General features: G+C 42.7%; 1 protein-coding gene across 9 annotated transcripts in view; it reads right to left on the minus strand.

The window, feature by feature from the left end:
* The window catches only part of RYR2 (ryanodine receptor 2), a 458,147-nt gene that overhangs the window by 141,211 nt on the left and 300,086 nt on the right, over nt 1–16,850 (minus strand). For all 9 annotated transcript variants that reach the window (XM_077345372.1, XM_077345367.1, XM_077345356.1 and 6 more), the window contains 6 exons: nt 16,372–16,477; nt 15,174–15,294; nt 12,673–12,842; nt 8,368–8,588; nt 7,500–7,590; nt 3,442–3,582 (listed from right to left, as the gene is read on the minus strand). In XM_077345372.1, the coding sequence (XP_077201487.1) occupies nt 3,442–3,582; nt 7,500–7,590; nt 8,368–8,588; nt 12,673–12,842; nt 15,174–15,294; nt 16,372–16,477 (850 nt within the window). The remainder of the gene's footprint in view (nt 1–3,441; nt 3,583–7,499; nt 7,591–8,367; nt 8,589–12,672; nt 12,843–15,173; nt 15,295–16,371; nt 16,478–16,850) is intronic.

Raw genomic sequence — 16,850 nt, forward strand, 5'->3', positions numbered from 1 at the left:
TAGATGTTCAGTGGTCCCCAACCTTTTTATCACTGGGGACCGGTCAATGCTTGACGATTTTACTGAGGCCCGGGGGGGTAGTCTTTTGTCGAGGGACGTTGCTGCCACCTGAGCCCCTGTTCCACACCAGCTGTGCAGTGCCACGCTGAGGGGAAGCCCCAGCCATGATGACCACTGGAGAGCACCAAACGTGAGCCGGCGGCAGAGTGGCAGGGCAGCCCCCGAGGCAGGAGCCAGGGAGGAGGACAAGGAGGAGCTGCGGCCTGGTACCGACTGATCTACGGACCGGGACCGGGACCGGGACCGGGACCGGTCTCCAGACCGGAGGTTGGGGACCACTGTTTTAAATAGTTTTACGGTTGATACTTTATGGCAGCAGTCCGCAACCTTCTGGCTGCCGTGGACCGCTGTTTCTGAGTGGGGGGAGAGGGCGGGCCGGGCCCCCATGCATGCACGGCAGCCCCAGTGCAAACACGCATGCGCGGACTTGCCGTGGGGGTGCAAAGGCGCATGTGCGGCAGCATACACGCACACTGAAGCGGCCGATTACCTAATCGGCCACTTCAGCGAGCTTCTCGCTGTGGTGGGGGGGCGGGAAGAGGGAGCCCGGGGGTTGGGGACCACTGCTTTATGGTATTATGTTGCAAACCGCCACAAACCTGCTTTCGCAGGGAGTGGCAGTATATAAATGTAATTATAAATAGATAGATAGATAGATAGATAGATAGATAGATAGATAGATAGATAGATAGATAGATAGATAGATAGATAGATAGATAGATAGATAGATAGATAGATAGATAGATAGATAGATAGATAGATAGATAGATAGATAGATAGATAGATAGAGAACGACTGAAGATGGCGCTGTGCTAGCCTGGTTTGTGCCAGGCTCTTGAGCCATGCAGAGGGCCAGGAGCAAATGCACCTGGCAGACCTGAGCAGATACGCATATCTTGCTCGCCGGTCGCCCCAGGAACCGGGAACGGCATCCTGAGGGTCCTACAGATCCGCGGAGACTGAGTTCTCCGGATCACCGCTGCATGTGCTCAAGGTCATGATGGTGCCCTTGTCATAAATATCCTTCTAAGCTTGAAACGACCAGCTGACCCTGCATTCTTCCCAGATCATCTCTTAGCAGACTGACAGGAGCCGGAGTCTGCAAAAGTAAAGACTGTGAGTTTTCTGGGGGTTTTTTCCCCCACAAGCTCTCCTCCCCCTCCTCAACCAATTTACAAGGGAATCCTTTCTTCGAGGCAAGACAGCTAAATACACTCGTTAATCAAACAAAGAGAGAGCTTAAAGAAAAGAGAGACTTTAAAGATTTGTTGGAGAGAGTTCAGTGGGGGACGCTGACTTGATACGGAGATCGACAAACTGATAATTTTGGATTGCCCGAACTCCCGCGAGACTTCACAAGACTTTCTTTTTATAATCTGTGACTGCCTAGAACTATGGAAAAATTAACTAAGGCACAGCTTTTTTATTTGTTATGCGAAGGGAACTCAGAGATAATGAAAGCAGTCAACAAGGTGGAAAAGGAAATCCAAAAGACTAAGAAAGAGCTCTTAGACAGATCCGACGGTTTGAAAAAAACAGCTGATGAAAACACAACTCGGCCAACAATACATAAAACGAGAATTCAATGTCTGGAAGTTAATCAACAGGAGTGGGAGAGAGCTAGGGACGTAAAAATCAAAAGCACCTTGGAAGAACTTGGGAAAACAGATTTAAGGAAGGAAAGCACCGAAAACCTGGTAGTCTATTTAGAGCAGGAAGTGATTTGGATCAACAAAATAAACAGAGTCTATTCAAAGGCGACAGCACGCAGGAAGCAATCAGGAGATATCCCTGTGCGATCTGATAAGATAGAAATACTAACATTTCAAGACCTGCCAGCAGATACATCATGGAAAAGAACACAATTTCACCTTTTGCGACCACCTGAAGAATGTGATGAACAGTGGAGCAATTACTTGGTCTCTCTTAGGAAAGGCAGCAGTAACCTTTAGGTTAAAGCCGATATACAATGGGAACTGACTATATATTCTTTGGGAAAATAATAGATTGTACCCTTATAAGTATTAATTACTTGGCTATTTTCTTTCTTTTTTTTTTCTCTTTTCTTTAAGATAATAACAGACTATACCTTTACATGTATCAATAATTACTAGCTCAGCTGGTTGTTTCTTTTTTTCTTTCTTTCTGTAAGTGCTATATATACAACAAAATAAAAATATTATTAACAGATAAATAAAAAAATAAAATAACTGGGTGTGTATGCGTGTGTGTTTGGAAGCAGTGGCTGGATGGATCAGGAAGATTTGCCTGAAACTCAACCCCTCCAAAATGGAGGTACTGTGGCTGGGAAGAAGTGGGCAGGATCAGGAAGCGCGATTAGCTTGCCTGGATGGAGTACAATTGACAGCTGTAACTTTGGCCATGAATTTGGGGATGATCTTCAATGCCTCACTATCCATGGAGGCTCATATCACAAAGGAAACCCAGATGGCATTTTTCTATCTATGCCAGGCACAGCTACTAGCACCCTACCTGTCCTCAGAACACCTAGCCACAGTAATCCATGCTATGGTCACATCCAGATTAGACTTCTGTAAGTCATTCTACACGGGCCTACCCTTGTTTTTGACCTGGAAATTATAACTGGTACAGAATGCGGTGGCATGGGTCTTCACTAGGTCATGTCCAGACATTGCTAAGGCAGCTGCACTCGCTGCCAGTCTGTTTCTGGATCAAGTGCAAGGTCTTGGTTTTGACCTTCCAGGCTATACACGGCTTTGGTCCTAACTACAGGACAGTTTACCTCCCTATGCCCCCCACAGGGCACTTCATGTTGCGGATATGAATTTGCTGATGGTCCCGGTGCCCCGTTTTGGTCCTGACTTCTGTCTGGTGAAATGAGCTCCCAGAAGAGCTGCGGGCCCTGTCGGAACGCTGTTGGAATGCTTTTCCACCAGTCGTTTGGCTGAGGCTGGGTGCGATGAGTACCAGGGAATTAGAAACCCCCTTGGTTTCCAGGCTTGGGTATTAGACTGGCCTGGTCCCACTGATTGATCAACCCCTTGGTTTCCTGTTTGGGGGGGGGGTTTACAGTTTCTTCCAGCCCATTCTGGTTGGAGTGAGTTTTGTATTTAGCTGCCATCTTGATTTTATCTCTTCTGGGGATTATTGGTGTAATGTTCAGATGTTTTAAATTGTTGTTTTTATGAACTGATGTTTTATTATGTTTTATTATGTACTAGGGGCCAAGCCCATTGCAGGAATACAACAGGCACTAGATTAGGAGAGTGAAGTGGAAGACCTCTGCAACTCTAATAAGATTGTACTAAACATAATTTTTAAAAATCCATTGCATACTTCAGCCTGACTTGGTGTACTTTGGGTCACAGTCACTATTTCTACTATGCACTTAAAACTTACCTTTTGAGACAATGCATCAAATATACCCCAGAACAACTTTCTGGACAAATGAAGTTCTTCTTCTGAAGCAGCACCAAAGTTGCCCCATCCTCCTGGTAAGCAATAATACTTCCAGCATCTTTCATAATGATTTGTCAGCAACTGAATAAAATGTAAATGCATGAAAATATATTTATTTCACTTCCAGTTACCATTTGACCAATAAAACCCATCAAATTTGCCTGGAGGAATGACTATCAATCACAATGCTTGGATTTGAAAAAATTCCATAATGAACAGTGAAATGCTATATTAAAAGATTGCTAGTTCATTTTTAAAGTTCATATAGTAACATTATTGAATACCAGATATAATTAGTATTTAAATACATTATTGTATAAGGCGATGGAAATATAGAATAATTATTTACCTCCAATGGGTCTTCATAGAAACATAGAGTTGGAAGGGGGTCATACAGGCCATCAAGTTCAACCCCGTTCCTCAATGCAGGATCAGCCTAAAGCATCTAGGATAAGTGCCTGTCCAGCTACTGCTTGAAGACTGCCAGTGAGGGGGAGCTCACCACCCCCTTAGGCAGTTGATTACACTGCCAAACTACTCTGTGAAAATATTTTTCCTGATATCTAGCTGATATCATTTTCCACGTAGTTTAGACCTCAGTCAGTAACCTTTTATTGGCATAAAATATGTATAAGACGTATAAAAATAGGGTTTAAAATTTCAACAAAATAATAAAATAGGCCATGAGGTTACATAACCAAACAGATCTTAAAATGATTAAATAAACTATAAAAGATAAAATACAAGGTAGGCAGCATATTATAAAAGCATCTTAGTTAAGACTCTGCCGACTATAATGGTTACCTCTGGGTCTTTGTCAGAGAGCAGAAATTCCAAGGTCATAGATTTACTTACAGAAGGCTTGTTTCCCAGCAAAGCAACAAAGCTGTCATCCCGACACTACTCATATAAGGGGCAGTCTAACAAAATGTGTGAGACAGAGTCAGAGCAGCCAAAACCACACGGACAGAGTCTCGCATGGTATGGGATATGGTGGGATCCTCCCTCCAAGACCTTTGAGGGGAAAGCATTCATTCATGCCAGGAGAAAAGCTCTTCTCAGGGGTGAAGTTTAGACCTATTACTGCAGGACCTATCCTCTGCTGCCAACAGGAACCTCTCCCTGTCCTCCTCTAAGTGACAATCTTTCAAATACTTAAAGACAGCAATCATGTCCCCTCTCAACCTCAGGCTGAACATTCCCAAGTCCCTCAGCCTTTCCTCATAGGGCTTGGTCCTCAGGCCCTGGAACATTCTCATCGCTATCCTCTGAACCCTCTAAATTTTGTCCATGTCCTTTTTGCCTCTAGAACTGCACACAGTATTCCAGGTGGGGTTTGACCAGTGAGATTATGACATCTTGTGATTTTGATCTGATACTTCTGTTGATATAGCCCAAGACTGTATTTGCCTTCTTTAGAGGTCTGTCCATCCCACAATTTCTTTTAGCATAGGAAAATGTGACTTTATCATCTAAAGAGAGCCAGCTGGGTCTAGTAGTTAGGAGTACGGACTTCTAATATAGCAAGCCGGGTTTGATTCCCCACTCCTCCCCCACATGCAGCCAACTAGGTGACCTTGGGCTCACCACAGCACTGAAAAAGCTGTTCTGACCAAGCAGTAGTATCTGGGCTCTCTCAGCCTCACTCACCTCACAGGGTGTCTGTTGTGGGGAGAGGAAAGTGAAGGCAACTCTAAAGCACTTTGAGACTCCTTCAGGTAGAGAAAAGCAGCATATAAGAATTACAACTACTACAACTACTACAACTTCTTCTTCTTCTTCTTCTTCTTTGTTTTTCCCTCCCATATCTTCACCCAGATACTTGCTAATGAATTGTCATTCCCTCCTCTCTTGACAGGCAAGTCCTCTCTTCACATACAGCATCATTCCACCTTCTCTTTGATCTTTTCTGTTTCTTTTGAACAGATCATATCCACCCACTACTGCATTCTAGTCATGGGAATCATTCCACTAAGTTTCTGTCTTAGGAATTTCTTACAAATAATATCAGTTGATAGGTGATTTTCAAAGCATTCCACTTTACAGAGGCATAAATAGTCAAAATATTACGCATTTACATACATCAGGTATTTGTTGTTGTTAGGTGCGAAGTCATGTCCGACCCATCACGACCCCATGGACAATGATCCTCCAGGCCTTCCTGTCCTCTACCATTCCCCGGACTCCATTTAAGTTTGCACGAACTGCTTCAGTTACTCCAACCAGCCACATCATTCTCTGTCGTCCCCTTCTTCTTTTGCCCTTGATCGCTCCCAGCATTAAGCTCTTCTCCAGGGAGTCCTTCCTTCTCATGAGGTGGCCAAAGTATTTGAGTTTCATCTTCAGGATCTGGCCTTCTAAGGAGCAGTCAGGGCTGATCTCCTCTAGGACTGACTGGTTTGTTCGCCTTGCAGTCCAAGGGACTCGCAAGAGTCTTAGAATCATAGAATCATAGAATCATAGAGTTGGAAGGGGCCATACAGACCATCTAGTCCAACCCCCTGCTTAACGCAGGATCAGCCCAAAGCATCCTAAAGCATCCAAGAAAAATGTGTATCCAACCTTTGCTTGAAGACTGCCAGTGAGGGGGAGTTCACCACCTCCTTAGGCAGCCTATTCCACTGCTGAACTACTCTGACTGTGAAATTTTTTTCCCTGATATCTAGCCTATATCGTTGTACTTGTTGTTTAAACCCATTACTGCGTGTCCTCTCCTCTGCAGCCAACAGAAACAGCATCCTGCCCTCCTCCAAGTGACAACCTTTCAAATACTTAAAGAGGGCTATCATGTCCCCTCTCAATCTCCTTTTCTCCAGCACCAGAGTTCAAAAGCCTCAATTCTTTGATGCTCGGCCTTCCTTATGGTCCAACTTTCACAGCCATACATTGCAACTGGGAATACCATAGCCTTGACTAAACACACTTTTGTTGGCAGGGTGATGTCTCTGCTTTTTAGGATGCTGCCTAGATTTGCCATAGCTTTCCTCCCCAGGAGCAAGCATCTTTTAATTTCTTTGCTGCAGTCCCCATCTGCAGTGATCTTGGAGCCCAGGAAAATAAAATCTGTCACTATCTCCATTTCTTCCCCATCTATTTGCCAGGTATTGAGAGGGCTGGATGCCATGATCTTTGTTTTCTTGATGTTGAGTTTCAAGCCAACTTTTGCACTCTCCTCCTTCCCATTGTTTAGAAGAAGCCCAGAAATAGAAAAAGGTAAACTACCTGTTTTGTGTAAATACTATTTCATATGGTATTCAATACTGTTACTGTATGAGATAATATTTTTCCATTAAGTCTACTGTTGTAATACAACCCAGATTATCTGGCACAACCCACACGTTCTCCCTCAAAAAAGCAAAAGGTGAAATGCCAGGATGTTTTTGTTATCTCTTTATTTGCACCCAACAGTATTAATTTGAGGTTTTGTTTCCTCAGACCTCTGGAACATTCTGTGAGCATTCATGTCAATGAGCCTGTATTATGTTATTTAAAAGTTTACACACAAAAAGGACATGCTCAGTTGTTTCCATTTTTCCTTATTTGCAAATGCACTTGTATACCTATATCATTAGCCCTTTAAACTTCCCTTCCAAGTAGCAAGAAGGGAGATAGTAGGTTGGATCCAGAGTAATATTTCTGTGGTCACGAGGATTTCATCCCACGAAATGTACTTTTCCTGCTATTTGCCTCCTTTGGCAGCATGTAACCCCCCTCCCCCATCCTGCTCTTGTGAACCACTGGGAACAGAATTTGGGGCAGTTATACAGGACAGCAGAGGTGGGGAAATCATGCTTCAAGCATAGAAATGCTGTTACCCATAGACAATAGTCCAGATCAAAGTAAATGTAATAATCTGAAATAATTAAGATACCATAATTCAAAGATTATATTGGCTATCATTGATGTTACTACATGGTACAGTAATATCACAGCCATGCTTCTCCTCTAGAAAATGAGAATAAGTGACATAAATTGCATATTATGAAGACTAAACTTACCTTGAGAGGCATCTTTGCATGTTCATTTAATAGTGGAATATCAAATACTAATCTCCTCAATAAATGTTGCATCATTGAAGGCCGGAGTTGACTATAAGTAGAAAGAAAAGTTTGAATATATGGTTATGTATAAGGTTAGAAACAGGTTTATGTGAAACCACCAATGATAATTATTCTAGTCAAACAACAAAGGATCAATAGCAACTGTAAAAAAAATAATAAACACTGCTTGTTATCCTACATATAACCCAGGATTACACTTGGAAATAGTAGATATATAAAATGACACATCATTCTGAAAACTGCTTATATAATGGTAGAGCTGTCTCTGAATTTGATTAGCAGGATCTAAACTTCTTTATACTTTCTTACAGGAAACTCTTGACAAACCTGAAAAATCATCCAATTTTTGCCCTTCAAAATAAATCAATTTTTTAGCCCTCATGTTTGCAGTTAACATTTCTGAAACATATTTCATGCTTGAAGGATGACAACTATTCTGTACTGTATTTTGCATGTGTGCATGTATATACACAAAGAGCTCAGTGTATCAAACAATTTATTCTATTTATTCCTGGCAACATTGTTGAGTCCCATTGTTGTTGAGTTCTACTGATTTCCACAAGACCTATACCCAAAGGGTATAACCTGGGTTGTCATACTTTATTTATATGCCATTTAAAATAATTGCAAATTGGTTTAATTTTCTGTTATGATTACACATGAAAGCAGGGAAGTGGCAGATACCATCTATACCTTTCTTCATCAATCCCATTCTTTGATTATATACCACTGAACTACTACTGTTGTTTTTTTTTTTTTACTCCAGCAACACATTTTGCTGTCAAAGCCAGGGCTATATTCTTACCCACATATGGAGAGGAGGCACTCTTCAATAGAGTCCCGCTGAGCTTTGGTGAGTGAGCAGCCCTTGGAGAGTCGGTATACAGTATGTAGCAAGGAATCTATAAGGGAAGCATGGTGTTCGGTGCCAGCAAAAAGAGGAGCACATCTAGTCAGCAAAGGCAAAACAGCAGTACAGAGGTACCGATTGAGGGCCAAGGCCATATCTGTGGCACTCAAAGCAACCTACAAGATAAAAGGAAAAGCTATTCAAAGAGGTGAGATTTAATTGAAGTTATTACATAGAAACATCGTTATATTCCTTAACAGACAACTTCTTCAATTAAAATAAGAATCATCATTCACGGTTTGTAAAGGGTGTGGTATCTCTCATATCCTGGTGGGATCCTCTTGACACTCCACTCATTGCACAAAGCCTCAGAAGGACCATTACTGCACCTCTGCATTTTCAGCACAAGATGTTGTTGTCATCAGTGTCATTACTGGTGGCATCAGAACACTCAATTCTTTTAAAAAACAGCCCTGAAATATCAGTATATTACTATAGTGTTGTAATGACAGTTTAACCAGGTTATCTGAATAACCAGCTTGCTTTCTTTGTTAACAGGGCAGCATTCTGCACACCACAATGAAACAAAAAGTGTCAGTGCTGGACAGCACTGGTGGGAAGACTGGAGAATATGGCAGGATAAGAAAGGTCAACATGGCAAATTGGATTGTGTAGTCACAACTGTGGAGCAGTAACTGGAACAAGGGAAGGGCAGGAGGTGATGACAGAATCGTAGATTCATAGAATCATGGAGTTCCAAGGGATCTCCAGGGTCATCTACCCCCTGGACAATGCAGGAAATTCACAACTGCCTGCTCACCCGCAGTGACCCCAATTCCATGCCCAGGTGATGCCCTACTCTAACCATGACTGAAATAAATCATCCCCTCATAATTCAACTCAGGGAATTCCAGAAGTGTATCTGTGAATGCAAAATCATATATGGTGTAGTGGTTAAGAATGGTGAAGCCAAATCATCATGGTGCAGAAAGCCAGCATGGTGCAGTGGTTAAGGGCATTGTGCTCAGTCAGTTTGAATAGGTTGAGGATCCCTGGCCCTTGAGAGGTACATATGGCCTCAACCAGGGTCAGGACCAGAGGTACATATGGCCTCAACCAGGGTCAGGACCTTGAGAGGTGCATATGGCCTCAACCAGGGTCAGGACCCCCACCTGGTACAATGATCTCCCAGAAAAGCTGCAGGCCGTTTACGAGCTTGCTCAGTTTTGAAGCGCTTGCAAGATGCAGTTCTTCTAACAGGCATTTGGATAGGCCCAATAACTAGCAACATCTGTGTTGGCCACCTCCTGCAATGAATCTCCCCTGGATATGAGAAATATTTTGACAATTTCTATATACTGTTTTGATGATGGAATTTTAGAGAGAGATTTTAAATTAGTTTTATTTTTTAATTAATGTGATAACTGTGTTAACATCTTAAATTTATGTAACTTGCTATTATGGTGTTAACTACCCCAAGCTAGATCGCCAGGAGAAGTGGCATATATATCTCATAATGAATAAATAACTACTCCACATGCAGCCAGCTGGGTGACCTTTGGCCAGTCAGTTTTCATAGAGCTCTCTCAGCCTCACCCATCTCACAGGGTGTCTGTTGTGGAGAGAAGAAGGGTAGGCAATTGTAAGCCACTTTGAGACTTCTTCTGGTAGTAAAAAGCGGGGTACAAAAAAAGCTCTTTTTCTTTTCTCTATACATCTAATACTTAAGTTGAGAGCTGCTGGTGGGCGGAGCCCATTTGCTCAAAAAATGTTCAGCAAAATTGAGGAACCTCCTAGGTTCACATAAAAATCCAAGAACTTCAAACTAAAATTGGTGAGGGGGTTAAATTTATTTATTTATAATTTAATTTATATACTGCCAATCCCAGAAATTCTGGTTTACAACATCAACATATCTTTTCCCTCTTAATAAAACAGTAAGGGGCGTTGGGGTGGGCTCAGTCCATGATGGGGAAGGGCAACAATTGGTCCCATGGCCCTGGACTGACAAGCGGAGGGGCCAATCGGAAGGCACAAAGCGCCTTTCGATTTGCCCCTTACCAGGACAGACCAAAATTCCATCCAGCCAGGAGCAATCTGGAGACATGGCTGCCAGTCTGCTCCTGACCACCGCAGGGAGAGGAGGCCAGTAGGGCTGCCAAGGGGAATGAGAACAGAGGCCTGGACAGGCTGCGCCAGCCCTTTTCACCCCAAGGCTGTCCTAACTGTCAAGTCCAACTGCAAATGGCCTCAGAACCCTGACAGAGCTGGCAGGAGGCTGCAGAGTGCTCCCCCTCCCTCCCCCTCCCTTCAGGCCTGCTGCGAAGGAGCCTCTGACAGGCCCTGACTGAGGGAAGGAGGCCTTTCCAAGAGCAACACAGGGGAGCCTGAGGGCCTTCCTTTTGAGGGGGGAATTTTCCCCTTCTGCCAAACAGTTGCCTGACAGGGAGGCCACAGAAAAGCCCCTTCTCACTTAAAATACTGCTCTGGCCGGAGGTTGGACACAGCCAAGCCATGTGTCTTTCTTCTTTGCAACTCTGCAGATTTGAGGCCACTGCACACCGTTATTCTGCAGATGAAACTGGATTTTTTGTCTCCTGTTTCATCTGCACAACAACCCTGTGCAGTAGCCCTCAAGTCTTTCAATTCAACAACAACAACCTTTGTGGGAGGCCTTAAATGTTTCTTCTCTACCACAATCCTCTCCAAAGTAGCCCTTTCTGCTTGTGGAGCTGATCTTTATACTCTGCAGTTGAGCTGTAATTCCAGGAGCTCTCCAGGCCACACCTGTAGGTTGGCTACCCCTGGGTTGGAAATATTCCTGGAGGTTTGGAGGTGGGACTTCAAAATCGTACAATGCCTCAGAGTCCAGCCTTCAAAGGAGCCATTTTTGTCTGCAGTTGGGAGGGAGTGGTGCAGGTGTGTCCCTCCTGGGCTAGGGGCTATGGCCAGCCCTTACCAGCAACTGTTTGTATTCTGGGGCGCAGACAGGCAGACCAGCATCAGTCCTGTGAGTCTGGAAAGTGCAGGAAGATCTAAATAAATATTTACAGCCTTTGGGTAGTAAACAACAGGGTACAAAAATCCATTCTTCTTCTAAGGAGCAACCATGAAAGAAGCATGTGGGCACATAACATTTTATCAACAGTGAAAAAATGGAAAAGAAGGAACAGGGTGGACACCTATGTACTGTGACTACCCCATGTATATTAGGGCAGAGGGGCATTTTGGTGTCTGTGACCTAATTCTCACAAGAAGGAAAATGATGCAGAACTGGGGGGAATTGGTTGCCATGTAATCTTCCCTTAAGAAGAGTCTCCAGTCTTATTTTCCCTTCACATATCTGAAGACATGGCTCTGGAAAGCTCATCTGTAACCACTATGCCACAATTCCCAAAGGTCAGTCTTCTCCCACACTCAAGGAACATTCCAAACCACCAGTTCTTGACCCCCATATCTCCACACCCATGCCTTCATTTGCCACTAAGCCACCACAACCTCCCACACAACACACACATTCAACCCCATGCCCTTACAGACTGGACAATTCCTCCCCTTCCTCTTCCCACTGCCAAGCTCTAGAGCCCATTGTATTCTTGAATACAATGGGCTTTGCCCCTAGTACATAATAAAACAATAAAATCACAATTCATAAAAACAGCAATCCAATAAAACATCTTAATATTACATGATCCCAGATGGCGGTAACAATTAATACATCCAGACTGGGGGATGGACATGCTTCGGGGTAGTTCCTGCCAGTCTACTACCTAAACATGGCAACTGTGTGTGTGTGTGGGGGGGGTTCTAATTTCCTCAGTACTTGTCGCACTCAGCCTCAACCAAACGTCTGGCAGAAGAGCTCCATTTTGCAGGCTCTGTGGAACTGAGAGAGTTCCAACAGGGTCCACAGCTCTTCTGTCAGATCATTCCACCACGTAGGGGCCAGGACTGAAAAGGCCCTGACCCTGGTCAAGGACAAGGACAAGCATGCTTCCCAGGGTTCCAGGACCATCAGCATATTCATACCTGCAGAGCAAAGTGTCCTGCAGGGGGCATAATCCATCAAAAAGACAGTATGGCTATCTATGTTTGTACATATAGTGCAACTATCAGCTGATCTCCTTGCAGAGGATGCAGTTGGAGGAAGGAGCAGATGACCACAGGCCATTAATATCCTATATTTGATGGATTGAGTCAAAGTATATCTATACTGTGGGATTTAAAAAAACAGATCTTTCAAATTACAAATGACATTACCGTATCTAATGAAGCAGCAGCACGAAGATCTGGCAGAAAGCCAACTTCTAGAAGATGTAGAAGAAAATCCTGATCTTCAATTCCGTAGACCCTATCAAGGAACAATACCATGGCTGCCTTGTGGTCTGGGCAAAACCCCTCTGACATATCAGGTTCCACCACAGTACCATCTGAAAGACATTAATCAATTAATCAATTATGCCAATAACTTAATATACACATATCATAATGATAATTTTTGCCACAAGGATTGGACATATTACCTTCTTTTAGATTATTTTGATTTAGAAGGTCAACCATTTTACAATCTGAATAAAAATAACATGGCAACTAAAATCCAGATTAATCCCTACTCCAGTATGGGCACAATGGGCATGCCAAGATCAGACAGACCAACTGATAACCCCTTGCAATTGAAAATACAGAAAACTCTGGCAGATGTGAGAGCTTCACTGGGAAAATGGTTCCCAATTACAACACATACTAGATGACATATAATTTTTTAAAATTTATATTTATGTATTGTATTTATACCACCTGATACTTTTAGGTATTCTTAAACTTATGTGAGTAATATAATAATCTGAAAATGACCAAAACAATAAATTGTATAGTGATAAAATAGAGATTGAATACAAATTACAACCCATGTGATCAATAAGTGAAAAATGAATGTGTATACTCTGCAAAAAGAATCAGAAGTTAAGCTATTTTTTAAAGTTTTCATTAAATATTACTCAGCCTGTTCAGATCATGCAAAGACAGCATGAACTACTTATATCTACAAAGCCTCCTTGTAGAACAACGGATATAATTAACTAAAATAGAAAGCATAACTAGATCCTGGTTGACCAGTATGTAGCAGTCTAACCAGTCCCTTCCCAATCTTCCTTGGTGTCCAGGACAAACTTTCATAACAACGCCCTGATAAAGGCCATAAACCTTCATGCCATGGAATGCTACCTATAGAGCTAGTTTGGTGTAGTGGTCAGGAGTGCGGACTTCTAATCTGGCGAGCCAGGTTCGATTCTGTGCTCACCCACATGCAACCAGCTGGGTGACCTTGGGCTCGCCACGGCACTGATAAAACTGTTCTGACTGAGCAGTGATATCAGAGCTCTCTCAGCCTCACCCACCTCACAGGGTGTCTGTTGTGGGGATAGGAAAGGGAAGGCGACTGTAAACCGTTTTGAGCCTCCTTCGGGCAGAGAAAAGTGGCATATAAGAACCAACTCTTCTTCTTCTTCTTTCCATTACCTGTACTAAGTCTCAAGGATAAAACCTGACACTCACTTGCACCTTGTATGCTGTCTATAAAAAACAGCATTTGTCTCAAAGATAATTTGTGTGGCAGAAAATTATGGCAACCAATAAATAACTTTGAAGTTGGGGTTACGGTATATGCTACATACCTAGAGTAACTGTCAAAGAATGCATTGTGTAGTGTTTAATGCTTTTGTTTTTATCAGTTTACTGTCTTTGAAAAAAGCTGATCATCATTAAATGCTTCTGCTTCATGACAACCAGCAGTTTCCACTGCCATCCTATATTTTTATATGTAAACTAGTAGTAAAGCCCATTGTGTACTGTAATACAACAGGCACTAGCTCATGGTTTAGTGTGGGTTTTGTGTCTGACTTGCAAATCGGCAGCCCTAAGAGGAGGTCTATCTGTGCACAAGAGTCCTGATCCAAATCAGGTTCAAATACACCCAGGAAGTGTGGAATTCCAGAACATGAACCTACATCTATCTGGCAACCTTACCTCCTCTCTGCAATGTTTTCTTGACCTGAAATAGGCCAGGGGCACTATGTGGCTGTAGAGGCATTATACCATTTTGAGGGTCCACTTCCACAGAATATTTCCAATCCAGGGGTAACCAACCTCCAGGTGGGACCTAGAGATCTCCTGGAATTACTGCTCATCTCCAGACTATAAAGATCAGCTCCCCAGGCAGAAACGACTGCTTTGGAGGGTGGACTTTGAGGCATGATACGCTTCTGCTCGGAGGCCTGCAGGGAAACCTCCCCCACCCCCTCCACTCCCCGCCGAGTCCCCGGCTTCCCTGTGGGCCTCGGAGCAGGCCCTCCTTGTCCCCGACATGGCTGCCCTGCTCAGAGGCCCACAGGGCAGCCTCTGCCACTCGAGCCGCTACCCAACGAACTGCAGCCAGTCAGGTAATGGGCCAATTGGAAGGCGCAAAGCGCCTTCCAATTGGCCCCTCACCTGGACAAACAAGAATTCCAGCCATTCAGGCGAGGGGCCAATCAGAAGGTGCAAAAACAGATTGGTCCCACCCACTTAGGCATTAACCAATTATGAATACTATTCCCAGTGGTTTCACATTCTTTTCTGCTAACTCTTATCTCAAAATGATTTTTGACTCATAGAATACATATTTAATTTCCACAAGTGATACCAAGGTAATTTAATCTTTAATCAGCTTTTTTTTTTTTTTACAGAATGCAGGAGGAATAAGACTTGTGCTCAAATTTTCTTACCTTTTGCTATTGTTGGCATGTGGAAAGGAATGCTAATTACACCCACCAAATCTTCTAATGGAATCAAAGACCGCAGAATAGATCTGATTCTAATAGCTTCACCTTTGCCAGCATGGATTAGCTAACAAAGGAATAATGTGAGAACATAAGACTAGTACCTGAATGCAGTTTTATATTCCAAATGCATATATTACTGTTTTATACTTAGTAATATTATAAATAACACATATTACAATTATTTCACAATGAAAGGCTAAAATAATGGGGGCTGGAACAAGGGACATCAACAAACTTAGAATGGCTTTGTGGTATTCACCAGCTTATTCTTTATTCATATGGCTTGCAGTTTATGAAAACATAGTTTCTAATTACAACACATACTAAATGATATCTAGATAATGGGAAAGTTGGCATGCTAAGTAGTTACAAGCTCAAATTCTCCAGTTCAATTACATGTTAGGCTAACTCCTAATCAGTTTTCCTCAGTGTTTCCTGATGTGATTCTGTTTGAGCACAAGAAGTGTGCTGAGCAGATTTGTGCCTGCATAGTGGCTGCTTTTAGCCCATTCCAAGAACCAGGGAAAAGGAGGCACAGGACTCATGGTCATGAGATATTAAACTGATCCATTTGTACAGGGTACAGAATTTGCTGTTTGTGCTCTCCCTTGTGTCTGCACAGTAAGAGGCAATCTTTAATTAGACTGCTAGCTGATTGGCTAGACTTTTTCACATGCAAAAAGCTGGGTTCTTGTAAGATTCATTGGGTTCAGGAGAAGACACCAAAGGCCCCCAGAGCAACTAACAGTAATTCTTACCTTCAAATCTTAAACTAAATGTTTTATTTTTACTATATGCCTTTTAAAATTGGAGGTGGTTGACAGATGAATGGCAGATGAATGGCACGAGGTGTTGCTGCAGGAAAGCCATCTAACCATGTGAGAAAGCAACTTACTGAACTAGTGGCTGCCACTCACATTAAGCAGATCAACAAGCATTTAAATATCATCAATTACAACTAAACTTCATCCTAGACAGTTTAAATCCATATTTTATTTGCCCAATGATATAACAAGGAGCTTATTTTCCATGAGATACGCTTGGAGAGAAACAGCAACAGTATCAGAGGATGCCAGGGCTGTGATAGAAGCTATTTGTTCACAGAGCACAGATATTCCTTTAGCAAAAGTAATAAACCTACATGCATTTCTGGAGCACAGCGTCCTAAGAGATCAATCAAAGCAGCATAAAAAGTCATGATGGCATTCCCCATGTGAATTGTGTCATCCTCTTCTTCCACTTCACTTCTAACATTTTTTTCCCAAGAAAAATAAAACACACAAAGATAAGGTATTTTTTACAATTACAACCTCCCCCCACCCCCATCAGAGAATTGCATATGATAACTTAAAGTTTGAACAGAAGTTCAATCTCTAGTATATTCAGAATAATGTACCAGAACTGATAAAATCATCAAGCATATTCCTAGAGGCTACATTCTGACCCAGTTATCTGACTTAATAAAAAAGTAGCTCTTAATGTACTTCCATTCTCCAGCAAATTTGTTCTGGTTCTTTTAACATTTTAGCATAGGAAAATGTGACTTTATCATCTAAAGAGAGCCAGCTTGGTGTAGTGGTTAGGGGTGTGGACTTCTAGTCTGGCGAGCCAAGTTTGATT

Source organism: Paroedura picta, chromosome 1 (assembly GCF_049243985.1).
Source record: "Paroedura picta isolate Pp20150507F chromosome 1, Ppicta_v3.0, whole genome shotgun sequence".
In the NCBI taxonomy this organism is placed as follows: Eukaryota; Metazoa; Chordata; class Lepidosauria; order Squamata; family Gekkonidae; genus Paroedura; species Paroedura picta.